The sequence below is a fragment of the Synchiropus splendidus genome, chromosome 8 (genome assembly GCF_027744825.2).
Source record: "Synchiropus splendidus isolate RoL2022-P1 chromosome 8, RoL_Sspl_1.0, whole genome shotgun sequence".
NCBI lineage: Eukaryota > Metazoa > Chordata > Actinopteri > Syngnathiformes > Callionymidae > Synchiropus > Synchiropus splendidus.
This window is the reverse complement of record NC_071341.1, coordinates 16,724,052-16,750,260: the sequence shown is the minus strand read 5'-3', so window position 1 is coordinate 16,750,260 and position 26,209 is coordinate 16,724,052. Positions and strand designations below refer to the sequence as shown.

The 26,209-nt window shown below is 46.1% G+C and overlaps 3 protein-coding genes across 5 annotated transcripts; 1 reads left to right on the top strand and 2 right to left on the bottom strand.

Annotated features, from left to right (window-relative positions):
- Positions 1 to 205: 205 nt before the first annotated feature.
- On the bottom strand, positions 206 to 3,383 carry foxa3 (forkhead box A3). Its single transcript, XM_053873039.1, has 2 exons — positions 3,104 to 3,383; positions 206 to 2,407 (listed from the first exon to the last, which is right to left on the bottom strand). Exons 1-2 carry the CDS (start codon positions 3,173 to 3,175, stop codon positions 1,124 to 1,126), a joined length of 1,356 nt encoding a protein of 451 aa, XP_053729014.1. The 5' UTR covers positions 3,176 to 3,383; the 3' UTR covers positions 206 to 1,123.
- Positions 3,384 to 8,254: 4,871 nt separating this feature from the next.
- Positions 8,255 to 13,793, bottom strand: irf2bp1 (interferon regulatory factor 2 binding protein 1). 2 transcript variants are annotated; one of them, XM_053873669.1, is made up of 4 exons: positions 13,717 to 13,793; positions 12,521 to 13,620; positions 11,905 to 12,232; positions 8,255 to 10,211 (listed from the first exon to the last, which is right to left on the bottom strand). In XM_053873669.1, exons 2-3 carry the CDS (start codon positions 13,522 to 13,524, stop codon positions 11,935 to 11,937), a joined length of 1,302 nt encoding a protein of 433 aa, XP_053729644.1. In that variant the 5' UTR covers positions 13,525 to 13,620; positions 13,717 to 13,793; the 3' UTR covers positions 8,255 to 10,211; positions 11,905 to 11,934. The 2 variants fall into 2 exon arrangements, with proteins under 2 accessions (XP_053729644.1, XP_053729645.1); XM_053873670.1 differs by having other exon boundaries at positions 13,713 to 13,784.
- Positions 13,794 to 13,973: 180 nt separating this feature from the next.
- On the top strand, positions 13,974 to 15,966 carry polr1g (RNA polymerase I subunit G). 2 transcript variants are annotated; one of them, XM_053873262.1, is made up of 3 exons: positions 13,974 to 14,502; positions 15,013 to 15,154; positions 15,252 to 15,966. In XM_053873262.1, exons 1-3 carry the CDS (start codon positions 14,448 to 14,450, stop codon positions 15,880 to 15,882), a joined length of 828 nt encoding a protein of 275 aa, XP_053729237.1. In that variant the 5' UTR covers positions 13,974 to 14,447; the 3' UTR covers positions 15,883 to 15,966. The 2 variants fall into 2 exon arrangements, with proteins under 2 accessions (XP_053729237.1, XP_053729236.1); XM_053873261.1 differs by having other exon boundaries at positions 13,978 to 14,502; positions 15,010 to 15,154.
- Positions 15,967 to 26,209: the final 10,243 nt, after the last annotated feature.

Here is a 26,209-nt window from a genome sequence, read left to right as displayed (position 1 = left end):
CAATTTCAATAACATTGTGTCTTTTCTGGATTATTTTTAAAATAAAATATAATTTTCTGTTTGAATTGTATTTATTTTTTGAATTACTAATATACTTTACTGTAACATTTAATTTGACCCTTTTTTCCCCTGAGTTCCACCCCATTCCATACGACATGCAAACCAAACACTTGAAGGGAAAAGAAACAACACAGGCACAGTTTTCTCCCCATTTTTGCCTTTTTTAATAAGAAAGAGGAAAAGGAACGAATCACAGTTAAAACCAGCAGAACAACAAAAGAATATATTATATCGACACACTCGGGAACGAAGCCACGTAGCTTAAATAAGACTTTTTTTTTCCTTTCCGAAAGCTAGAAAAATACGCAGGGGGTCATGTGACCTGCTCCTTCACTCGGCGATTGATCTGCGATCAGGCTGAAGAGGGGGCCTTTATTTTGACAGTGATGGAGGTGTGATACAGCGTGACAGGAGAGAGGGAGGGGGTCTTCAGCATTGTTGTAACTCGCACACACTCGCTCGCACACACTCACTCACTCACTCACACACACTATCAGCCCACCAGGAGCTCCAGAGTGCAAAGGTCTGTATGTAAATCCTCCCGTCTCTCCTCCCTCCACTGTCTCAGTAACCCGCCATTTTCTCCCAAAGCGTTGGTCACTTCAGGTCGAAGGTAACAGCAGCTTCCTCCGACGCGCTTCTACCACAGTTTCCTTCCATAGCTGCGAGGACAAAATGGCTTTTTCTTCATATCGACCAAAAACAACAAACGCAGGCTGAGAAACGCTGTAACACGACTGCAGTAACCGGAAACTCCTTCTCTTCCGTTTCACAAAAGAACCTCGTGTTCGGGTCGTAACTGATAAACAGAAGATATATTAAAATTTATTCCTTTCATAAATAGATGCAAATACCCCCCTCCCCCCGCGCGGCCCCTCCGCAGCCGCTATTTTACACTTTGTACATCAGCGGTGGTGCGGACACAGATCCTGACTTCTGCGTCCACTCGCGGTCAGACGGGTCTCACCGCCGTCCCGCCTCAGTCCTCTTAAAGTCACAAGTCCAGCAAAGGTGGCGGCTGAAGCTTCAGAAGACGAAGGGGGTCCGTCAGCACCTCGGCCCACTAGGAGGCGTTGAGCACCGAGCGGCTGTACAGAGTTTGGTAGTAGGCCCCAGAGTCCATGCTGGCCGGACCCGGACTGTCGTAGATCTGCTTGGCCGCCACCGGAGAGCCGCCGGTGTAGCCGTTGTAGGCCATCACCTGGTCCTGGTAGGACTTGAGGTCCATCTTCTGCTCGTTCGACATGAGGTTGGTGATGGAGAAGGGGTGGTTGAAGTTGTAGTGGGGGTCCAGGGACTTAAGGTCGCTCTGGAGGTCGAGGTGCTGCATGGAGCTGGGGAGGAGGTGGGTGCTGCCCCCTAAAGACTGGGAGTGGAGCAGCGGGTTGATGGGGGAGGATGTGGAGGAGAGGGACATGGAGGATGGAGGGAGGGATGGGGTGGAGGAAGAGGAGGGCAGGGACACCGGCGGGCTGTGGAGGTGCGAGGACGACAGTGGCGGGCAGTCCAGCGACACCAGCGAGTTCCGGGAGAGCGGCTGGTCGTCGGAGGACCCGGGGTGGGAGTTGTCAGAGTGGGCCGAGTCGGCGCCCTCCGAGCCGCCGCCCGGACTGCGGTCCTCCATGTGGTCTGCGCTGTGGCCCCCCTTGGCGGCGGCCTCCTTTGCCGCCTTCTTGGCCATCTTGTCCTCAATCTTGAAGCGCTTCTGGCGCCGCAGGTAGCAGCCGTTCTCGAACATGTTGCCCGACTGCGGGTGCAGAGTCCAGTAGGAACCCTTGCCCGGTTTGTCAGGTGAGCGGGCCACCTTCACGAAGCAGTCGTTGAAGGACAGCGAGTGCCGGATGGAGTTCTGCCAGCGCTGCTGGTTCTCGCGGTAGTACGGGAACAGGTCCATGATCCACTGGTAGATCTCGTTGAGGGTCAGCATCTTGCTGTTGCTCTGCTGGATCGCCATGGTGATGAGCGAGATGTAGGAGTAGGGCGGCTTGGCGTGGGTCAGGGAGCGGCGGTAGGGCTTGGGCGGCATCTCCTTCGGTCCTGCTCGGTTCAGGGTGGCAGTGGACGGATACCCAAGCTGGCTCATGGGTTGGCCCATGTTCTGGTAGTGGGACAGCGAGCTCAGAGACCCAGGACCGGCTGGACCCAACTGCGTCAGGGAACTGGAGGTGAGGGAGGAGGTCACCGGGGAGAGGGGCATGTGGGTCGGACCGGAACTCATGGAGGCCAGAGGGGAGCTGCTGAGGCCTGAGGTGGAGTAGGCCATGTTCATGCCCGCAGGAGACGCCGTGGCTGGGTTCAGGTTGATGTAGCCCAAACTCGAGTTCATAGTGCTGGGAGAGGAATACATCTGTAGAGAGGAGCAGAAAGTCAGTCTCAGTCGCGATCCAAAATAACACACACATGGGTTCTGGGTTCGGCTCAGAAGGTGATTTCGGGGGGAAGCGGCTGCTGATCAATGAACAATGAAGTTCTCAGTGCGCGGAGTTTTCACACGCACACGCTAAGCTGCAAGTGCGTAAAAAGCGCGTCACGGAGACTCGCGGCCTTCAGCGCGTGGAAAAAACGGCAAGATATTTAAAAAAAAAACTTGAAATCTCATCTCAATTGGATTGTAATAAAAACGGAGAAAAGGATTCCAAGAATCGACCAGGAGCCGATGAGATTAAAAGCCCGCGTCACTAGTTAACGATTGTCAGACTTGTTAATTTCATCAGCCGCTTCTTTCTCACCTCCGCTGATCCGATTAAAGAAAACTTGAATATTTAACGGCCTCGCACCTTTTCTTCAGACGAACAAACGGGAGAAACAGCCCGGTTTTTAATCTTCTAATAGCAGCCCAAACTTTTAAATTGTGGACTCAGATGGTGCGTTCACGTGTGGACAAATGTTCAAAACTAACGGGGTTTGACATGGAATTTATAGACTTTAACATCTCGGACACTTTTCATTGTATTTTTTAGCGTTAAATGATTTGAATTTGATGACGATGTTCAGCGTTTTAACGGTGTGACTGAACTGTAAAAGCGGAGAAGGAAGCGCTCACCTCGCTGGCCTCGCTGTAGAAAGTATTCCACTCAGGTAGATCGTGGGTTTCCATCTTCACTGAGCTCAACATCCCCAACTAAAGTTCTGCAGGAGAAGTCTGGTCGATCCGCGACGACTTTTCTTCAAAACGGAAGGCGGAGAATAAATATAAAATCCGTGGGCGCAGCTCTCCGGGTGATTCTACAGGGGCCCCCCGTCACTCCTCCATAGTTTCACGACTTTTCTCTGAACAGATGTTTCTCAGGACAGTTGGGAGACCGCGGCGACGTGTGTCTGACAGGAGCAGCAGCGCAAACACGACCCAGGACTGGCCCGGCCCGCGCTTATAAAGAGTAGGGTCCCGCCCCGATCCTGACATTTGAATGTCTGGATCCAGGAAGAGGCCCCGGGCCGATGTGGCCCCCTGGCGTGCTGTATATTGGCCCGGCGGCCACCCGGACAACCCTGCCAGGACCTCGGAGTGTGTTCAACCGACAACCCTGACGTCACTTTCTCATCGGCCCACATGCGTATTAATCCGCATTTATTGCGGGATGGAAGCGACGCGCCCGCGTGGTAGTCGTTAATTGTCTCGGGGGCAGCGAGGCTTTTTTAACACTTCACAGGTGAATTTGGTTGCGGTGATAACCGACCACAGATGGTGGTTGTTGATAATCAAATTATTTGTAATAGTCCCGCTGAACCACAAAAGCGAGCCGCGGCGACGCGCCGGTGCATTATGTCGCAGTTTGAAATATTTGAATATTCATGTGAGAAGATTTGTGTTGCAGTTGTGGCCAAATGTGGGATGAAAACACGCTTGTTGTGTGGCTCAACTAATCTTTAACAGGCGGGACGCGTATCAGAATTCTTCCACGCGTTCTTTCAACTGTTTTCAACAGAAAATCGTCTCAATTTTAAAAATAAAAAATACTAATATTTATTGTCGTTGTTTTGACAAGTTTTGCGCTCCAGAAAGGAAACTACTTTACTGAAACTTAAGCAGCATTTTTGCGTTGTTATAAATAGATTTTTTAAAAATTGTTGTTTGTTAAAAAGTAGAAAACAGACATATTCTGGTTACCATAAAAATAACTCCATCACCAACTACTACAACTGCATCTGACTGCATCTACAAAATTGTTATTCCCATTACTACTACTATTACTACTATTATTATTAGCCCTGCTGTATCTTTCACCTGCTCTACTTTAATAATACTGCGACAGTTACTACCTCCTCTGTCATCTGTGAGAGACTCATATTAGCGGCTCAGATCCCAGACCTGTCCAGCAAGGTGGAACACTCTGGCAGGGGAACATCTTGGCAGTGAGAACTGAAGCGGTGGAGAATATTGAATTACTTTAATCCTCAGAATCATGAAGCGACACCATGAAGACCAGCGAACGTTAGAGCGGCACTTTTAACTCCACTGTGACGTCATCGGGCGTCACAGGTGTAAACATAAATGTTGACTAAGTTGGGAGTAAACAGGTCCGAAATGGAGCCCACAGGTGTCTGACATGAGCGGAGATAAAGAAGGGATCAGTCGTTCAAACTGAAGCACTTGAATTTGACATGATTCTTCTCAGACTAGCTTCCGGCTCGTCTCTGAGACGGTCTGGTGGAAGCATGTCGGGAAGATCCGGTGGATCTGAGGGTCTCAGAAGCTGGAGATAGCTCCGTGGACCTGAAACATAGCCCTTGTGGGAGGAACTCAGGTATCACCAGCTGGATTAGGATGTCGAACCCCTGAAATCGCAGGGGGTGACTGACTTGGACAGTGTTCTGGGTTGGACTCGCCATGGACCTGAGAGTCGCCCACTCAGGTTGGAGGGGTCATGACCTCTGCTAGTTACAGAAGTTTGTCTTGTAGGTGTGGACTTCAGTTGCCATGTATTTCTCACAGTCAAGGTACCACTATTTCTAGCATAGTTACTGTCATCCCAGTACTTCTACAAGTACTATATACACAGCCACTTATTACAACCATTACCACTGTCACTAGTAGCACTGCTACTACACACTACTGCTGCAATTACTACACAGAAGATCTTTGTACTGCAGATCCTACGACTTGTAGTAATTCTGCGGTGAAAACACTTTCTTCTACCCCAGTAAGCACTGCCAATACTCTGGCTACTTCAAGTACAACTTAATCTGCTGCCACTCATACTTTAACTACTTTAGTACTTTTATTTTTGCTTACTGATCTGACAATCCTCCACCCCTAAGCAATAGTACTAAGACCCCTGTAGCTGCACCTCATATGTACGAGTACTACTACAGTATAATAATAATAATAATAATAATAATAATAATAAGGGGGATTCGGCGCAGTTAGAGAGCATGCGTGGGTTCGACTGCTCCCACGCACACGACGTGGTGAGACGGCGTGGAATACACATCAGGCCACGACAGACGGAACAGTGAATGTCAATGGTTCCGCTAATGGCGAGTGAATGGAGATGTAATTGATGCGCAGGCAGGAGGTCGGCGGGATTAGTGGACAGGAAGGAACCAGCGGCACCAACAGCTGCTCCGATCACTCGCTCCGATCCCCGATCATTGCCACGGTGCTGCTGTTGCGTTCACGGCCAAATATGAAATTCCGCTGCACCTCCAGACAGAACTACCTTTTTTATCCAGGCCGCTCGGCGGTTGATCACGTGGTCGGCAGAAAAGTAGACGAGGATCTGTTTGCAAGAGTCGATTAAGTCGCAGATTGACGTGACACCACAGTGTTTGTCGTGATGTAATTAAGGTGAGCAGAACCGGTTCTGACTCTGCAGAGGAGCAGCTTGTAATCTCAACTCCAGGATCCGAAGTGTGACCGTTAATTCCAGAATAAGGATCTTTCTCCAATAAACCCTTCAAACGGAGCGCACCGATCCGCTTTCATTGATCATCAACATTTACCTTTAAACGACACCAATTCGATGCTTCATAACTCACCAAAAACAGTTTTGTTTTAACTGTTTTAAAATGCAGAACTGGACAAAATTTAAATCCAAGCTAAATAATCTGTCTCTCTACAAACTTTATTAGTTGTTAGTTATTTATTATTTATTTGTTGAAAAAAATATTCACGGACCCAAGTGTGATTTTTATTGATCATTCTTTGCATTCTTAAATAATATTTGGAGATTTTTTTCAAGTGAAACTGTTAAAAGAATCCAAAAAACGCTATGATGCGTTCAAAGACGATTTTTCAGCCACAAAATGCTCATCGTAAAATGGAAACTCTGACCCGATTAAACGTGAGAAACAGGTTGATCGCGAAGCAACTGTGACCATAAAACAACAGCATGTGTCACCTTGCTAAAATAAACATGATTATGGGAGCCGAGCCTGTGACGTCACGCTATTACCATTCATTGAATTATGACTTTCTTCCCCCAACTCGCACTCGGTCTCTGCGGGCCGTTGTTTCAATGCCAATAGGCCTCCGCCGTCCATTAACACCTCTATAATTGGTTTAACAAAAGATTTAATGAGGCGGCGCTGTAATGGAGGAAGTGACAGATCGGGCGGCCGCTCATCTTCCTCCTCCTCCTCCTCTTCTTCATCATAGCCGCACATCCTCCTCAGCAGGATCAGGTCTAACTGTAGGACTAACGTGACGATTTATTAAAAAAAAAAAAAAGTTCAGCTGTTCTCGGGCGCGTCAGCATCGCGACACCTGGTGGCCAAACAAGCTGAACTATAGCTGGGTGAATACCGCCCTCTACCGGAGTGAGAAGCAATGGCGAAGTGAAATTATATGGACTTCCTAATGTATTTAACAGTGTTTTTATTATTACATTTAGATAACTGTATGTCATAAAATATAATTCAATTCTCTATTTTAATTCTCCCCCATCTATTAAGGAACACTTAAGGGGGTTGTTTTCAATTTGAATAACTTCCCTCATGACGTTTCACTGGGGTTTATTCAAAGCGTCAGCGTATAAAGAGGTCGACTCAGGTCAGACGGGTTTCCACTTTTTTTATTCCTGCTTTCTATTTTGTACAGGAAGCTGCGATAGGATGACAAAAAGAAGAGACAGAGGAGCGTAAAGATACAAACGTGACGAACACGAGGACGGACAAAAACCTCCTGAGGTTCTCGCACTCACACGCGCTTCGAAAAGGCACTTGACGAGTGATTGCATGACGGATCAGTGCAGGTAGAACCCAAGTCCTCCAGTCAGTGTTCCATGTCTGAGTCGCAGTGAGATGAAGCCGAATTCAGAAAACATTTACAGCCAGAAATCGGCGTTAGGGTCGGAACTTTGGATCAGGCTCGCCAACCGGCCCTTTGAGAATCCACCCAAAAACTCGACCGCCAGTTTCATTTGTGCCGACAACCATGTCCGCAGGAGGGAGCGACGTGACGCACTCAGATTACTTTTTTTTTTTTTTTTTTTCATTCAACAGGACATGAAAGTTGGGTCAGTTGAGGAGTCCAAATTTAAGATCAAATCTTCACCAACTTAACACTGTGGTTACATGAGTATAACACACTGCAAGTTATTATTGTGGAATACAAAGCAACAAGTCTGAGTTGAGCTGAAATCCTGGATCTTTATCTGAATCACTTAAACTCAAGGTTAAAATGTTGAGTTCAGGATTGAGGGAACAAGCATCTAATTCTAGATAAAACTCAGCATGGAAAGTCAGGTTTAAGTCACTCAAAGTTTTGAGATAGAAGGAAGTCCAGATTGCAGTTCCAAAATATTTCAGTCTAAATATTAGGGGGGATGTTACAATGTTGAGGAGCTCTGCCAGAAAACAGCAAAATTAGGTCAGAATTTTCAGAGGCTGTCAGTCAACAGTGGAGTCACCAAACACCAGTTTCAGTTTAAGGATACTGCATCCCAAATATGACACCAACAAACATTGAGTCTTCAGACTTCAGGGATGGAGACATTTTGCTCTTTCAAGTCAGACTTGTGGGACAGCACAGGTGCTTCAGGGGTCATAGGTGGCAACCTCACACACAACCACCGGGGGCATTGTCTTTACGGGAGAAGTACTGAGAGGAAACCCTCAGCAGCACACCCACCCTCCTCCCACTCAGACTCCATGGGGAGCGACCGCAGCGCACGAGCCGAGAACACTGTCCTGTTCGGACCAGGAAAACATTTCCCACAAGTTAATATGGAAAAAAAAAGACAGTTGAAAAATATGGAACAACCAAAGTGCCATCCATTTATTTGGAAAGAAAAAGAACATTTCAAACACTTGCAGAAGAAAGCGCTCAGGAAGTGACAGCGGCCGCAGATTTGGGGCTCCATCACTTGCGATGGTAGTTAAGGCGGGAACTATCACGGCGCTGCAACGTCATGACAAAAACCTTATGACATTATGACCACCTGCCAATCTGCGTGGGAGCTGATAGAGTGGCATTGTAAACCACTGACCACTGCGGAGTGGGAGTGGCCAGCTTTAGCGTTACTTTCTGCGATAGACAGGGGGCCATGGGGTCACTGAAGGTCATCCAGGGGTCGAACAAATGGTACGCGAGTCGTGAGTGACGCTTGTATTCCTGAGCGACTGATCACTTGTTACCATAACAACACTATAAACAGAAAACAGAGTGGGAAAACAAGTTTGCGCGAATAAACAACAGGATGCTCAACGGTGGATTATTCAGGATATTTTTTTTGGGATATTACTCGACATATTTGTCGTCAACGCTTCGCTTTCAGGTGGATTCTCACTTTGTTATGAAACAGAAGACACAGAAGGATACGCGAGCGTCCATCTGCGGCGTATAAACGGCGACTAAAGATTGCACATACACACTATCATATTTCTTTACAGAAGTTACAACAAGGAACATTCTAGTAGAAAATATACTTATAGGCTTATTTTAGATTTGTGTGTCTTTCTACATTCAGGGTGTGGCGCGGGCTGGACCCTGCAGCGCCAGTCGGGTTCAATGCTGCAAGATTCTGACGCCGGCCGCTGGAGGCCACGGCCCCCCACAACACCATTAGAAACTTGTGGAGCTGAGACTTGCAGAGCAAAAATACCATTTGGACTAAAACTGTGGATCATTTCCTTACATGGACAGAAAAACCTATACTCTTACTGATGCAGGTTTACGGCGACACTCTCAATGTGTTTGGATGAAATTTGAGTGCAACTTCACTGGCACTGCGCAGTTCAGAGCGGTCTTCAGATGATGACGCTTTCATGTACGTACTCCAAACTGCTGTCACCAGATGCAAAAATAATTGGACAAGAGCGCCATCTGCTGGTTAATGACGTCGCCAATTTGCCCTCGGACTCTCCCAGCTCACTCTCCTGTCATTCAAAATGAAAAAAACACTCGAGTCTTATCACTGAACAGCTGGACTACAACTTAAAAGGAGATATATGGTGGGTTTGCTGGTTTATTATTCATCTACCAACTCGCTCATTTACAGTATAACTGTGCAAGAGAGCCACCCAGTGGACGACAAAGCCCAGCGCAAATTAGATTCAAATTCAAGTTAAATGTTTTAAGGGAGGTTTTAACCTAACGAGAACTGATTTAACGTATTGCACAACAGCGCCACCTTATGGATAATCGACGAAACAACACCGAACGGTGACGTAAACATCCGAATAAATGTTAAAATCACGGCTCACACATTTTCATCTATGCTAAAACCAGGTCCATATTTTCTGTCCATGTAAACAAAGACCTCTGCTTGGACCTCATAGCTGAGAAATGGTGCGAGATCATCTTCACTGTGCTTTTCTTCCGATTGGTTTAGCGCCTGCAACATTCGTCCTCAGGAAGCGACACAGAAAAACTCTGGCACGTACATTCTACTTCAAATTCTTCCGGTCAGATTGAAGAGTCCACATCAGTCGGCCAATTAAATGGGTTTGCCGTGGTGGTACTGAACCAAGTGCCGCAGTGTGACCTGAACACTTCAACCCCGCCGGCCGTAAGGTCCGGGTGTGACCGCAGGACTTCAGTGGCGGATGTTTCAAGACAACCGAATTAAACAAGGCGAGACTGAAGGATGGTGTCGGGCTGAGAGGTGTTTTAACCTGGTGAGTTTCTGTAAATCTGTCAATCACTGAGTTGCTTCTTTCAGGATCTCAAAGTGGTCCAGTGCAAATATCTGCTCCGGGCGTCTGATAGTCTGAAAAGGGAACAATGATAGGATTACCAGACTGAAGAGCCCAACTGACACAAGACTCAGTGATAAACTCAGCACCATCTGTTTCTCTTCCTCAGCCGCCGACCTCCAGTGATCGAAAAACACTTCCACCCTCAGAAACATTTGGTCCCTTCTTCCGACTCTGTTGAGACCCTTGTGTATTTTGCCCCATTAACCTCCACATAGAACACAGGTTTTGGCCATCAAATGTGTGTGTTTTTAGTTCAAATATTTCTGCAACAGAGGCATTTTTTTTGTGAGAGTTCAATAACTTATTGGACCTCGATTGATATCCAATACATGTTAGAATTCATTTTGCTATCTGGATCCAGGAACCTTTCCAAGTACCTCATTTAGTGTGTGTGTGTGTGTGTAGTGAGTGTGTGTGTGCGTTCTTGTACTTCTATCATTGTGAGAAACTGTATACGTTTTTAATCATAGAGTGAGGACATTTTCGCAAAGTGAGGACATTTTGGCCGGTCCTCACTTTGTCAAGTCTGATTCTGAGGGTTAAAACTGCAAAATACTGAGGTTATTATAATTGGGTTTTAGTTTGGTTAAGAGTAAATGTTAAGTTTAGCCATTTATTTTAGATAGTTAGGTTTAGGGTGAGAGGCTGGGGAAAGCATTATATCAATGTATGTCAATGACAGTCCTCACTAAGATAGGGAGACAAGTGTGTGTGTGTGTGTGTGTGTGTGTGTGTGTGCGTGTGACATGCAAGTTCAACAACATTTCAAATGGTAAAAAAGACATTGAAATATAGATAAAAAATGTAATTAATGTAGGGCAACACTGAGTAAAAAAAAATTGAAATATGAATAAAATATTTGGGCTGTTGTCATAAGGATTTTCAAAATCTTAGGTGTTTTTTTTTGCTGTTTTTAATCAGTCACGGACCTGTGTTACCTTACTGGAAAAAATCCAGCGAGAAACATTATAACTAAATGTCCCCCACACACAAACATTCTGAACCCGTTTAACATTCCCGATTGTAGGCCCCAACCATTTTTCCAGACGATTATCGGGATGAATTCCCTCTGAACACACCCCAGACATGAGCATTGTCTTGCATGCAGCCACTGCGTTCTGGTTTTTCAGTCACTAGAACGTTACTTGTGACCCCGCAAGATTTCAGGCTTGGAGTACAAGCTTCAAGATCTGTGGCCGGAAAGTATCTTGATATGTGGAGTGTCGAGATTGTTGAGGCCCACTCCAGACACTGCAATAATCGCAGATTTTGATGGATTTAAAAAAAAATCTCTAAAGATTATTTAAATTCTTCTGCATAGCATGTCTTTAGTGCTTTTCTAATTCTACATTAAAGCTCCTTCCACAGGTGCAAGTGCCTGCACGTGAAGGACCAATTTCACCAGATTTATGAAGCCATTGACATGAATCACAAATTGTTTCATCCCCATTCCTATGAGAAACATATACAAAATGCTTTCACAGAGAATGGAAATGAGTGTGATGGTTTTGGAGCTTCAAAGGATTTCTATTCTATTTCATAAAACTCCTCAGAAATAAACCTGAAGATCCAGTTTCAAACTCTAAATCTGCTGCCATGTCAAATAAGTGGGTGAGTGAACTGCTTCGAGTGGTATGCGACACCACCACAGTACTAAGCGTGATGATCCAAGCGCTCACAGAGAGGTACCATCATCAGAATTACCTGAAGCTGTCCTGGGTTCCACTCCAGTCATCACGTCTCTCTCTCCTTCTTGACCGTGACGTCTCCACTTCCTGCTCCATTGGCAGCGCTGGTCCCTGCTCCAGCTCCAGGCCCGGGTCCAGGACCTCCTCCTGCGCCCGGGGGAGCGGCAGGTGGCGCTCCTCCCGGCGCGCTGGTACCCAGAATAGTGGAGACTTCTCCCTGCATGAAGGCCCATGGGGGGCTGTTGGGGGAGTTGTCTAGTGGACAGCGCTCGCCGCTGGGACAGTAGACTTCCCCATCGCCCCGCTTGCTCTGAATGTAGACTCTGGTGCACGGGAAGCAGAACCTGGAGAGGCGAATGAGAGAATATCATTCACTCGTTCAGTTAGACAGGAAAATTGAAGTGATTTTTCCTTATTCAAAGTATACTAATTGGTCTTAATGCTTTCATACAGGCAGTATTTTCTACTATCTTCCGAGCTCCACTTCCTCTTTTTATCAAACATTGACTTTGATTTGACATCTGTGACTCACAAAAAAGTAATGAACAATAAATGACATCGTAGACAATCAACAACTGCTCTACCTGATAAACACAACACAATTCTCAGCCTAATTGTGTTGCAACACAAACCTGTGTCCTGGCACTGATGGGCACTGAACAAAGTGTGTGTCCTCCAACCTCTCATGGCACAGCGTGCAAGAGAGTGTGTTCCCTGCAGAGAGGGCGTTACTGGCAGATGATGACCCCAGCTCAGAGGCACCGCTGTGGGGCAAAGCTGCAGCGGCTGTGGCTGCCTCTGCAGAGCTGCTGGACCCCAGTGGCTCCCCTCCTGACCGGGCGGCGAGGGGTCGTGGTTGCCTGGCGGGAGACGAGGCCGGCTTGGGGCTCGTCTGGCTCACGCCGCCGGCCATGGCAGAGGATGATGGCAAGCCTGTGGATTTGCTGGAGCTACTGCCTGCCACAGTGTGAGTCTGGCTCTGCGTTTTGGGCTGGGAAGAACTCAGCTCCCGTTCCAGCTCTGGAGTGATGAAGGGGGCGATCCCCATCCCGATGCCCAGCTGCCTGCGGCTCATCTCGGCCAGCACCGGAGCAGGGAAGATCATGGGGCTGCTCATGGGGGCGGTCCTGGCTGTCAGCCCTGCTGGCATCCCCGCAAGCAGCCCAGGTGGAATTCCTGCGATGCTCTGAGTCACCAGGCTTGGAGGGATGGCAGCTCCGTGGACGGGTCTACTCCTGCCGCTGGGACTCTGCCGGTTCACCTCCGGGGTCGGCTGGCCGTCACGATGCAGCCCGTTGGGCGGCACACGAACCGTAGCCCCGGCGCCTTCGCCTCTTCCTGCTCTCTCGAAGCGCTCGCTGTGCGCTCTGCCTCCGTCCGAAGCTGCAGGGTCGAGCCGGGAGTGCTTGTTTGGGGACGGACCCGGGGACCGGACGTTCCCGTCCTGCATCCCGTGGGTTCGCTTCAACTGCCGCGCACTCCCGATGAGAAACTCGATCTGGTTGGCCCCTTCGTAGTTCACGCAGCCGCGACACACCACTTCGCTGAAGTCCCACACCACGGTCCAGGGCATCTTCGGTAGGTCGCACAGGTAGCACCACTGGCGCCTGGAGGAGGCAGACGAGGGGGACGACATGGCCGGCCAGCTAGCACACGTTAGCCGCGCTTCAATCTGGCAGGTGCACGCCCTCTTTTTACACACGACTCGCTTCTTCAACCAACTTTAAACGACCTAAAAACAATATAAGGCATCTTATAGACATAACACAATCCAACCTTTGGCGTATTTTAACGTGTTTTGATGATAATTCTGGTTCTGTTTACCCACTTCGGCCTGTTTTCCCTGCTGTCAAACGCTTTCCCAACGGACGCTGGAACGTCACGCTCTCCTTCTTCTTGTTCTGTTTACTGGCGCGACTCAAGCGTGTTGAGACAAACACCGCCATCTGCTGGTCGCGCTCAGGAGCGGTCGAAAGAACAGCATGAGCTATATAAAGCCGATTGCAACCGACCGAATCTGAATCTGAATATTAAAAGACCGAATCTGAATCTGAATATTAAAAGAGGACAGCACGACCGAATGGATAAAGAAGTGGAGTTGCCTACGCTAGTGAAAAGAATTGCTATATTCACATAAGGAGAATGTAAGTTGAGAAATAAATTAAGATTAAAAAGTATTTTGGGATTTCTTAAACTTTTTAATTATAAGCGCGAGCGATTAACAGAGACCTTGCTTCTGTGAATTATTTTTAAATATTAAACAGTGGTTTACAACATTTTGTTTTCGACGTGTTTTTCTTATCATTCAGTTATTAAAAAGTATATTAATTAGAAAACAAACCTAAAACTAATATATGCGCGCTAAAACGCAATGCATTTTGGGGTTGTAGTTCTTAAATTTATGTAAAACTACAATACATCGTATAGCGGAAGTGACGTCTTTGGATCAGGGTTCAGAGTGGGAGGGCACACGCGTGTCTGGGAGAGACATGTGTTCAGAGTTATAATTCCTAATGTTTAGATACATCGCGACGCCTTCACTTACCTAAACATTTAGAAATGCCTGGAGACGTATCGTCGTCCTGCGAGGACGAAGTGGAGCCGAATCAAAACGGTGAGTTCAGCCACTATCGACAGAAACTGTGAAAGCAGTTGCACACTAAGAAATAGTGCTAGTTGCTAAAGATAAGGAAACTGTTGCGTTTTTATTCACATCTAACCTGCAAACGAATGTACTGTTCATGTGTTAGCTCCTCAAAATTCACCTCTTTTACATGTTCGTATAAACTGATTATATCATATGTATTTACTTAATGGTTACTTCTTTTATCGCTGTTTTTTATATGTTTGTGCCAATTTGTGCCATAAAAATGTGGCTATTCCTCTTAGCAATCCATATGCTCACTGTTGTCTTCATTTCTTAATAACGTTCTTGTGCGAAAATAGAACCAGAGCATGATAACATGCACTATTAGTTGATTTATCGTTGTCATTATTGTGTATATGACAAGTCCCCAACTGCTCGGCAACTGTTCACGATCTCAGTGCTCTGAGTGTTTTAAGAGAAAGTCGGTGACTGAGTTTGTGTGGTCTAACTCATGGAAATCTCTCCACTCCACAGCAGAGAGGAGCAGTAAGTACGAGTGTCCCGCAGACTTTGTGTCGCTGAGCTACAAATCTTGCGGCAGCATGCTGACTGAACATCTGAAGAAGCGCAAGAGCGAGCTGTGGCTCGTCAAAGCTCCTGTCAACTTCGACCCAGAATGGTTGGTTCAAGATTCTGATGGAGCTTGTGATCTTCATTCTGGAGCTGCTGGACTCTCAGCAATCCTCGGCTGTGATTAATGCCTTTCTTGTTTTTAGTGTGAAGGACATGAAGTTGAGCCTCTCGGGTCTGCAGAGCGTGAAGGTCCCTGGAAAGGCCAGCAGCCAGCAGATCTTCAACATCCTGGCCTCACCTCAGTGCTCGCCTGACATGCACCTCCTCACCAGCAGCACATCGTCAGACCAGATGCTCGTTGCACCGCCGTTCTCAGGTCTGTTGGACATCAGCGAGAGCTACGGATGCAGCGAGGCCAACGGGCCTCCTCTGGCTCTCCCTGCTGCTCCTGCCCCCACCATCCCGCCCGGACTCAAACTGAGGTTCCACCCCTTCGGCAGCAAGACCCCCACGCAGGTTAAGACTGAAGTTGATGGACTTTTAGGAGCTGATGACAAAGAAGGGCGGAAGAAGAAGAAGAAGAAGAAAAAGAAGCAAATTAAGACAGAGCCAGTGGAGGAGCAGGTCATCGTGAAGCAGGAACCTGTAGACGAAGTCCAGAGTGAGTCAACGACAGAGGTTCTCTCTGGGGAGAAGAAAAAGAAGAAGAAAAAGAGAGACAGGCAGGAGGAAGTGGAAGTGAAGCAGGAGAGTGAAGCCATGCCAACAGACTGCTTTATGGACCCGGGAGAGCCTCACGTGAAGAAGAAAAAGAAGAAAAACAAATCAGACTAGTTTATGCTGATAACAGTCTATTCAGGCCACATCAGCATTGCCATCTTGTTTTTAACCCGTCGATTAACATGTTGCAAAAAAGTACCACTGTTGTGTTTGTGTTGTACTTTAATCTGAGGATTCCTATGAAGGTGTGACTAGCTGAGGCGACACATGAACACAACTAAGATCGAGTGAAGTTAACTAGACATAAAACTGAAGTTTATTTAAAATCCCTGATATCATGGGTCACTATTTTCTAATCGGTGTTAAAATTATTGAGCAGAATTCTACTGTTATCGTGAGATTCTTTGGCCAATAGGTGTGTTTTTGGAATTTCAGTGCAACACATTATAGGCTTTGTTGTCATGCGAGTGACTATTGACGACTTGCGCTGCAATGTCTTTTGTGTGTAAAATGTGATTATATTTTCGCGCTCTATTATGACAGACAAGCCGTCTGGTCCTCTCAGAGTTCTGGCTCAACATAAAGACTTGACATGTGGCAGGGAGAGCCATTGCCACCGGCTACAGAGCTTGATGCTCCTTGTGTGCTCCAGAACAAGAGCAAGGATCAGCGCCACCACTTTTATGATGTTGGGTCGGCTCCCCCAGAGCTGCTGCAGCATCTTCCTCCGTAATGTCACAGAGAACGGCTCCCAGATGTTGTGCAACATCTGTCGGTGGGCTTCATCGAGGGAGGTTACGTCATCTGGGAAAGTTTGTGAGCGAGATTTGCTTGAGTTTGAGTCAACACTGGTTTTAATTTGAGTGGTTTATTTATGTTGGCCGAATTCAAACCGGAGGAGCATTATAATCCAGAGAGAGTGTAGCGGTGGAGCTGTGAGGTCATCGTGACATATTGTTGCAGCAACATCTGCTTCACTAAGAAAGAAACACTGATGCTTGGAGGGAGTCCCAGCGACTCAGGGTGACGGACTGGTCACCAGTCCATCACTGGGCTTATCAACACAACCACACTGAAATACAATGCTTGTGCACTGTGGGAAGAAATTGGAGTGCCCGGAGGAGATGAAGCAGGACATCGTTGGAGTGTTGTAGAGTACAAATCTTTACCAGCAGGTGGCTCTAAACTCCACGTTGTCTCTGCTCCGAGCGGACCCCATGACTGCGCGTCGTTCTAGATCATAAGATAATTTGTTGTTCACATTGAAGACCACTCACGGATTTGTAGATTTTGACTAGCTTTCAGTCCATTTCAGGCGAAAGACATGTGGGTCCGTGTCCCTCCTCCCTCTACTGTCTCCTCGCTGCTCTGCACTGGAGTGTGGTCCTGATTCCTAATGAGCACCTCTGGCTCCCTCACAAGTCTGCGACTTCTGCAGATTTGAGAACACAGGCAGCATGGATCTGGACTTCCACCCAGAGCTGGGGTTCTGTTTGTCCACACTGAGGTGTTGAATGTCAGTAGGCTGCAGGTAAAAGCTGCTCTACCGACCTATTTGACATGAAACCCTCAGATCTGTTGGACAGAGAAGTCGCAGTCGTCTCAGTTCAAACAGGGAAACAGCAGACATTTAGAGAAACCGTAACGGCAGGCATCACTGTGCAACTGTGGGTTCAGACATTACAGATGTGAAGAATATGCTGAGCAACTTTGCTGCTGGCACGCACACAAAGGTCATGTAAGTTTTTGTGTTGTCCTTTGACAAATCCTCCTCCGTGAGGAAGTTTTCTCCTCCTGTCAGAACCCTGCATCCAAATCATCCGACACTGTAAACAAAAGGTCCAATACCATAAAGTTCCTCCAGACTTGAGCATCCAAATCACTTCCTTAAATCTCTTTTTTCAAAAAAACAAAACAGAGTCTGACACAAGGGAGACGCCAGGGCATCATTTCCAGGTCCGGGTCCAAGACTTGTCTCTGTGGCTTGTGGAAAGTTGGCAGTAGTGAAACAATCGTGATGAATCTGCTCAGACAAAAGTGACTTATTGGGCTCTGATTATGCCCGGAGAACAGGAATGTGAGCTCTGTTTTCATCCTCTTGAACATCTGAAGTCACTCAAATGCTTGTCCTGTCCCAAGACCCACACTGCACAACAACGTGTTACAGCAGCTGAGAGAAAGACCAGACTTACCGATGAAACAACCTATCTTCCTACCTACCTACCAACCTACATGCCTTCCTACCCACCTACCTACCTTTCTACCTACCTACCTATCTACCAACCTGCCTACCCACCTACTAACCTACCTACATTTCTACCTACCTACCCACCTACTAACCTACCTACCTTCCTACCAACCTACCGTCCTACCTACCTACCCACCTACCTGCCTTTGTACCTACCTACCAACCTAATCCACCAAAAATTCAAGGTCACACTGATTTGACCAACCTACCTACCCACCTGCTAACCTACCTACCTTCCTACCAACCTACCGTCCTACCTACCTGCCTTTGTACCTACCTACCAACCTAATCCACCAAAAATTCAAGGTCACACTGATTTGACCAACCTACCTACCCACCTACTAACCTACCTTCCTTCCTACATACCCACCTACTAACCTACCTACATACCAACCTACCCACCTTCTAACCTACCTTCTTTCCTACCTACCTACCTACATACCCACCTACTCACTTACCTACCTACATACCAACCTACCCACCTTCTTACCTACCCACCTACTAACCTACCTTCCTTCCGTCCTACTTCCCTAGCTACCTACCTACCTACCTACTGTACTAACCTACCTACATACCAACCAAACTACCGACCAACCTACGTACCTCCCCACGTACCAACTGACCTACCTACTGTACATACTGACCGAACGACTGACCAACTGAGCTCCCTATCTTGTTAATTAAATATGTTGTCAGGTGTGGTCTTGAACTTCTGGTTTGTTATATGAGGTCTTGTACTTGTGACATCCAAGGTCTCCACAGTAAACCGAGTGGCTCCGCTGGATATTAATTCAGTCTGAAATGCTTCCCAGACAAACAGCAATCCCAAACTGAGGTGCTCTGATCCCAAAACTATGTTCTCATCCATCCACAGACTGACCAAACAGGACATGAGGTGGGACACTAATCCACCACCAAGTCAAGGTCACACTGATTTGAAAATGGCAAAGCGATCTCACCCAGAACAGAAGAGAGGACACAATCGTCTGATTCTCCACTTCCCATCACCATTTTTATTGAAAATGAGGGCCAGAGGAGAATATCTTGTTGAGTCTCAAGGACAAACACAAGCGTCTAAATGGGCCTCGCGATGGATTCAACATGAGACCTGGTCAGGCGTACCGTATCCTAGCAACCCTCCTGGCTGCGCTTCACTCTCCTTGAATGCACCACGGCTGCACAGCGGAGAGACGGAGAGGGTCAGGGGTCGCAGCTGAGGCTGGGCAGGCATGCAGGTTTATGTTTGCGACTCTCAGAGTGACATTTGATAGACACGAATGTCCACGCACTCTGAATACAAGTGACTTGTAACGACTCCCTGGAGCAAAACCTTTAAGGTCAGGAAACTCAACTCTGTACAGCAGAAAACAAATATTACTCTTGACTTCAGTATCCAATCTTTTGGAGCTCACAACCGATTGATGATCCACCTGTCAGTCTCACCCTCTACTTCCCTCACTCATGAGAAAGACCCCATGATACCTGAAAATATCATTAACATGGAGGAGTTGTTGAGACATCAGTCACATACTTAAGCTATTACACAAAAATCCAAGAGACTATCTGTCAACAACTGGTCAAAGTTAAAAAAAAGTAAAATGATATCAGTCGTGTCACTTTGTAATTGTGTAATGGTTCATGTGCATTTGTGTCAATCATTTAAGGACTACCAGGAGCAGTTTCTTAAGCTTGGCATGTTACATTTAATAACAACATGGCTGCATTTCTGAACTTGCCAAACATGTATTTCTGCCATTCCGTTCAATAGTGAATGAAGGATGCAGTGCGAGTGCCGTTGTTTGTTCGAGCTCTGCGTTGCTGAGGAGGAGGAGGATGAATAATAAATGCCAGTTGAAGTTGGGATCCAACGTGTCCAGACTACTGAGCAACGTGGCGGTTTTCCGGCAGACCAGCTAATGCTAATGGTAAGACATGAGGAGGGGGGTGTTAAGGGGCGCATTGGTGGGTATTGGGGGAGGTGTCGGGGTGTCGTTGGGGTAATGAATCGGACGACCAATTCTCACCTCCTCTCCCTCTACAGTGGGTTTCGCTTCCTCTGCTTTATTTTTCAACCAGCGCGCTTCGCTCCAGCCAGCCTGCGGCAACGGGCCCGTTGCTATGGAAACATGGACCTGCCGAAGAACAGGGAGATGGAGGGAGAGAGAAACCTACAGGGAGGAGGGGTGCTAGCCATCTATGCCTGTCTGTCGGTCTGTCTGTCGGTCTCGGATGTATTTCATCCATCCATCACCCCTCCATCCGTTCAACCCTCTAAAAGTATCTCTCATCCATCTGTTGAACCATCCTTTCATCCATTCGTCTTGTAATCCATCATCCCATTCATCCAACCCTGACTCAACCACCCCCGTGTGTGTGTGTGTGTGTGTGTGTGTGTCCATCTCACTAACAAGGTCCTCTGCTGATTGTTAATTGTGATGTGGTTCAATAACTGAATACATAAAGTGGCTGGCTGGCCTGAGCTGTTTTATTCCTAGTAGACTTTTGCGACGTGTATGTGTGTGGGCATGTTTTACTGTACTTGTCTTGATAAGCCACCTTCTTGTGAGGACATTTTGGCCTGTCCTCACGAGGTTTAGAGGGTTAAAATGTCAGTGACAGTAGTTCACTATAACTGTGTTTCAGTTTGGTTCAGAGTCCCGGTTAAGGTTAGCCATGTGTTTTGGATGGTTTAGTTAAGGATGAGAGGGAGGGGAAAGCATTATGTCAATGACAGGTCCTCGCAAAAATTGCAGAACAAACATGCGCGTGTGCGTGCCACTGCAGTGTGAGGTGGTAAGACTGCGGCAGACGTCGCACAGACTGCACCAGCAACTTGATTGCATACTAATGTTTTGGTATGATGCGTCTCCCTCCTCCTTTCCAATCAGCCCTCCCCCCCCTCCCTCCCTCCCTCTCCATCCTCTGATTCCCTCTACCCTCCTCACCCCTCCGCACCCGCTCTCTCATCTATTTTCGTGTGTCTCCTTTCCTCCGTGCCTCCCTCCCACTCTCCTGTTCACTTTGTGTGACAGCGATATGGCACAAAGCCGCCACTGGCATCGCCACCCACCACCTCTGCAGCGACAAACAGAACCACGTGGGAGAAAAAGGAATCATGTTTGTGTGACACGTTCGACTGGGACGCAGAAGTCTTGTCGACTAGAAATAATGGGTGTCACTTTCTGTGAAATTCCTGAGGTGAAATAAAAGAATTAATTCATTTTCTTCAGCTCTAATAGAGAGTCTATCTCAGCGACAGACACCTGGAAAACCATTCAATCACGCACTCTACTGAGGTTTATGTTCTCTCTCTCTCTCTCTCTGTATATATATATATATATATATATATATATATATATATATATATATATATAGATAGATAGATAGATAGATGGATAGATATTGAGATACGAGTTGAACCTCCGGGTCGTAGTCATGACCTGGCAGTGACAAAGAGAAATCAGATCCAGGACCTGGGTCAGTGTTGACAAGCATCACAGTTGACGCTGTGATGTACATCAAATGGAGTTCAGAAAGTGAGTTTAACCCGGGGGTCACGTGTTCAATTGCTAGTGAGGTAAATCTATCTCTCTCCTTCTTAAGGTCCTTATTTCTTTCTGGTGGTTTTGCTTGTTTTAGCTTTCATCCATCTCCCCTGTAATGCCTCTGATGCTGCTGCTGTGTGCTGATGCCACAAACCTGGACAGCTGTGGAAGGGTCTCAAAACAACTAGCTGGACTTCCTGATGGTAAAGATTCAAGAGAACTCCCTGCAGTTACGTCCAGACAGTAAGAAGCATCAGTGTCTGTTCCAGCTCCACGGCTCAGTCCTCGTTGCTGTGATGTCTCTTCCTAACCTTTTGAAACGACTGTGCATCCAATAATGTACAACCGTTTCAACAACTCAAGGTGAATTAATCTGGAGGCGGTCACATGTTGCAAACTTGCTGAGGTGTCTCAGTTAATGTTAACGTTTTCTGCTGGTGGATTTGGGTTGGTGGTCTTGGGCTGTGGTTGAGGGACTGACTGATTTCAAATCCACAGGGAGCAAGTGATGGATGGGCCGTATCTGTAGGTGAATAATCTCCGAGATGAGGTTGCAGGCGGCGCCTCTCTGTACAACAAAACATCAAATTGGACCTTTAAATTCACGTCTCGATGGTCTGAAAGTTTATTTCTTTATTGCTAAACTTGTCTCTACCTTTTTTCGGTTTGAAATCTGGGATATTTTGGTGCGTAATCATGGTCGACTCTGACAGAGGAAGGCTGAGCGTTGTGCGAGACAGTGTGATAGGCTGCATGCAGAATCTGTTGCTAGGCTCACTGTGAACAGACCAGTCAAGTCTGACATATGTTTTCAAAGCAGCCCTCTTAGCAGCTTGCTGCTGTTGCCATGGAAACTCCAGTGCCATTTCCCCCATTGTTTGGAAGCGCTCGATATCCCTAAAGCTTCTCGGTCTAAGTCTTGGTTTATTAAAGCTGGAGGATCGACAAACAGAGCGGTTTTGTGTGTTTGCAGCCCATTAGTGCGGGTGCGAGTGAGGATGCACACAAAAAGTGAAATGGAAAATCACATTTGAGACTATAAATATAAAAATAAAATGTTGGTTTTACAAATGTAGGTTAAATAAAACGTATAATAACCAGGAACAAGTGACTTCATATTTTGGCAAGCTTCAATAACCTTCAGAAATGTATCCTTATTTAATAAAATTCAAATAGTAGCAATTCTATATTAGCATTGATTTTAAAATAGTGAATTTCATTCATTATTTTGTATAAATTAGATTTTTTAAATGCATTTATCTCTAATACATTGATGTACACATTTGCTCAGACTATTCCATTTTTTTGTAACAAAATGAATGAGTTTATAGGAGGAAAACGGAAAAATAATGTAAAAAACATATCCAAATATGACAACTTCAGTTTTGTTGTCATTCAGTTTTAACCAGTTAAGTGACATCCACTTTCTTTGTGGCACTCCATAAGGACATACACAGATTTGTCTGATTTTAAAGGCAGATACATTTGGAGACCATCTTCAAAGCAGCGGAATGACACACAGGTAACATCCGACTTACAACCGGGATCGGTTCCGACCAACTGGTCGTAAGTTGGATTGGACATAAATCCAATGCCATTCAAAATGCCAGACACGAGGGTGATAGGTAGTGCTGTATAGGATACACAATATCAATCTGTTGCTTTTTTAAGTTTAACTTTTTCTTTTGCATACTATTGAATACCATACCAAGCTGTTTACAGCTATAATTGTCGCATGTGTTGCTACGTGCTGCGGTGCCAGGCATTGAATAAAAAACAAAAAAGCATCTTCTGGCCGTGGTCGTAAGTATGTGTGGACGTACGTCAAGCAGGTCGTAAGTGGGATGTTACTTGTGCTTTGCCAATATTGAGCCTGAGGGAAAAGAGAATAGGTCCCAAGATAGAGCCTTGGGGAACACCACAGCTAAGTGGGATGGTTCCCAAGCACAAACCATACGGACAAGGGCCAAATGGAGTACTACCACCGGAAACTGTAGGGGGCAGTGTTGCTGTTACCACCCGATACGTAGCTTTAATGAGACACGAAGAAGACATAACAATTGTGGAAATTCTCTGTTCTCCAGCGGCCTGACAGCCGCACTGATCGCCGCCTCCTGCCTTGGTTTCCCCCTTTTGTGTAAGAGGTAGATGATCAAATACCTCTTCTCGTCACCATGTTGGTTTCAGAGTTTGTTGTTGTCAAAAACTTTTGACCCTGGGCTGCACCCCCTGGTGGATATGTTGGTGAAAAGCAATAGCAATGTAAAGAATAACTTGAAAAGGACGGGTCCATTTTCATACCTAAATAAGCATAAATGAACCTCAACTGTAATAGAATGCGTCTACCCCTGATTTGTATTCTGAATATGTCACTGTGGTACATGTATTCCGTTAGTTCCCAACACTAGTCGTCTTATGGAGCTTGTCTCCAATGAACTGTGACATTTACCTGAGAGAAACCATCAGAGGGACCGCTGAAACGTCGCGTCCATATTTGGTGGTGACCTGTGTGTCGGTTGTGATTAAAAATTCATCAGGAATGTCTCACAGCCAGCAGCTGTTCCACAGTCTGATCGACCAGCTGAGCTCCTGATGTTTGGACACGCGACAAGACGAGAAAAGCTTTCCAAAGCTCTCCAAACTAAGATGTTGATACCAGTAAACATGAAAAAGTGAATTTCCACAACAATCGTTGTTGTATGCTACTTTCTAAGAACCATGTAGATATTTAAATGGCCATGTTCAGAGCATCATTTTTATCCTTCTTTCTTATCAACGCAGTAATCCAAAAGCAAGTGGATCCCTTATGTAACATGGGAAATGGGTCAGCACGAAATCACTTCTTTAAAAAAAATCTCAAAATACACTCTGGTTTTCAGAGGAATAAAATGAAATTCTGCGCATCATGTGGATGTAGAATGTCGAAATCGTGTTTTCACACTCTATTTTTACTCCTCCTTCATGTATCTGTGAACCCTGGTGACTAAACCGTGTGTTTGGAGAATTTCTGTCGCTGGATAAGCTGATTTATGTAAAGGGGGATTAACCGACACTGAGCATGTTGCATAAACTGTCTCTTTGTATTCCAACCTGGGTCTAGAAGCTCCCTCAGGACTCTCCAGAATACATCTGTTTGACCCCAGACTGCAAAAACCAAATGTCTGCTTCGACTTGGCACCATTTCCACCTCTAGCTGTGATTGTTGCTCTGAGAGGCAGCGGAAGATGGTGGGCTGCATTTGATGGAATAGATTTGAAAGTCAGCGTGTCACGGTGGCGGGGTTGGCTCAGTGAGTGCAGAAAAACCTACTGCCCCTCAAAGTTATTCTAGATCAGTGATGCTTAACCATAGGGCCCATGGTTGGGCTGTGAGGGCATCCTAGAGTGCTGCTAAAAGTTTTTTTGTTTTACACTTTTGGGCCATGAGGACTGTGAGACAGAACTGTGAGGCTCAGTTTTAATACATTAGCCACGTATGGTGGCAGTAGTGTATCACTGAATTGACTTGACATCTGTGATAGTTAACAACTATGCAGAAGTTCTTGAAAAGAAAAAATGATAAAGAAAGTGATGGGACTAAATATTTTATGGCGATACTTTCATTTACACTTTACTTATATCCTCTGCGGAGTTTAAATAATATATATATTTCTGTTTATTTTATGATATTTAGACATGGTTTTACTATATTTATTTCATTCAGAATTTCATTTAAGTTTTTTTTTCAATTTTCTCAACAGTTTGCATCAAGGGTTTTATTGAAACTTGATGAACATGAATTGCACCTAGTTCTGCTGCTGGTTGGACTTTTCGATGACAAATAAATATCTTTCCGATGATCACATGATTTCATGCCATTTCATGACGTGGTTTGGTTTGTTTACGTGTAAGTACAGGGGTTGGACAAAATAACGGAAGCACCTTTAAAGCTATTATTAGCTTTAAGGTGCTTCCATTATTTTGTCCAACCCCTGTAGATTAAATATGATTATTGATCACACATGAAACCAAGAGTAATGAATCAGTTCTATTACTTAAATGGGCCCTGGGCCCATTTGTTCGGGGAAAGGTGGGGCCCCAAGATCAAAAAGGTTACGATTATGGACTGAATTGTTTTTGTTTGTGTAAGACAGAACAGAAAATGACGATTTTGCTTCTGAAGCAGGCCAGAGTGTGTTGGGCGGGGCATCTGACTGAGGCCTTGATACAGCTGGAGAGAGATACATTTTGCGAATCAGAACATCATAAATTAGAAGAAAATTTTGAAAACATCTGAAACCAGTCTGCACGAGTCATGACGAAATCTAGTTTGGTCACAGTGTTGCGGTGACTCTGCATGCATGATGTTACTCACTATACATTTACTGAAGGTGTTAATAATTAATTTAAGTGTAATTGATAATGTGGGAAATCAGAGGGCAAAATGTTCTTCTGACTGAAGCTTTGTCTACTTCCTGTGGAGCGTTGTGTCACGGTGGGTCAGCGTGTGGCGCTGTTGTTGTGATGTGCAGGATGTGAAAGCAAAATGACTTGACATGTCCAAAACGCCTGTGGACGGTAGCGTGCTGTTACTCACCCTTCGCTTCCTCTGTTCACTGCAGGTACAGGTTGCATGACAAAGACTGGACCCAGCCTGACTTAACATTTCC

Excerpts from the sequence above, each read along its gene's own strand:
- foxa3 (XM_053873039.1), bottom strand. The coding sequence starts at position 3,175 with ATGTTGAGCTCAGTGAAGATGGAAACCCACGATCTACCTGAGTGGAAT. Across the intron at positions 2,408-3,103 it reads TCTACAGCGAGGCCAGCGAG|ATGTATTCCTCTCCCAGCAC; the intron begins GTGAGCGCTTCC and ends TCCTCTCTACAG.
- irf2bp1 (XM_053873669.1), bottom strand. The coding sequence starts at position 13,524 with ATGTCGTCCCCCTCGTCTGCCTCCTCCAGGCGCCAGTGGTGCTACCTG. Across the intron at positions 12,233-12,520 it reads CCATCAGTGCCAGGACACAG|GTTCTGCTTCCCGTGCACCA; the intron begins GTTTGTGTTGCA and ends TCGCCTCTCCAG.
- polr1g (XM_053873261.1), top strand. The coding sequence starts at position 14,448 with ATGCCTGGAGACGTATCGTCGTCCTGCGAGGACGAAGTGGAGCCGAAT. Across the intron at positions 14,503-15,009 it reads AGTGGAGCCGAATCAAAACG|CAGAGAGGAGCAGTAAGTAC; the intron begins GTGAGTTCAGCC and ends TCCACTCCACAG. Across the intron at positions 15,155-15,251 it reads GTCAACTTCGACCCAGAATG|TGTGAAGGACATGAAGTTGA; the intron begins GTTGGTTCAAGA and ends TCTTGTTTTTAG.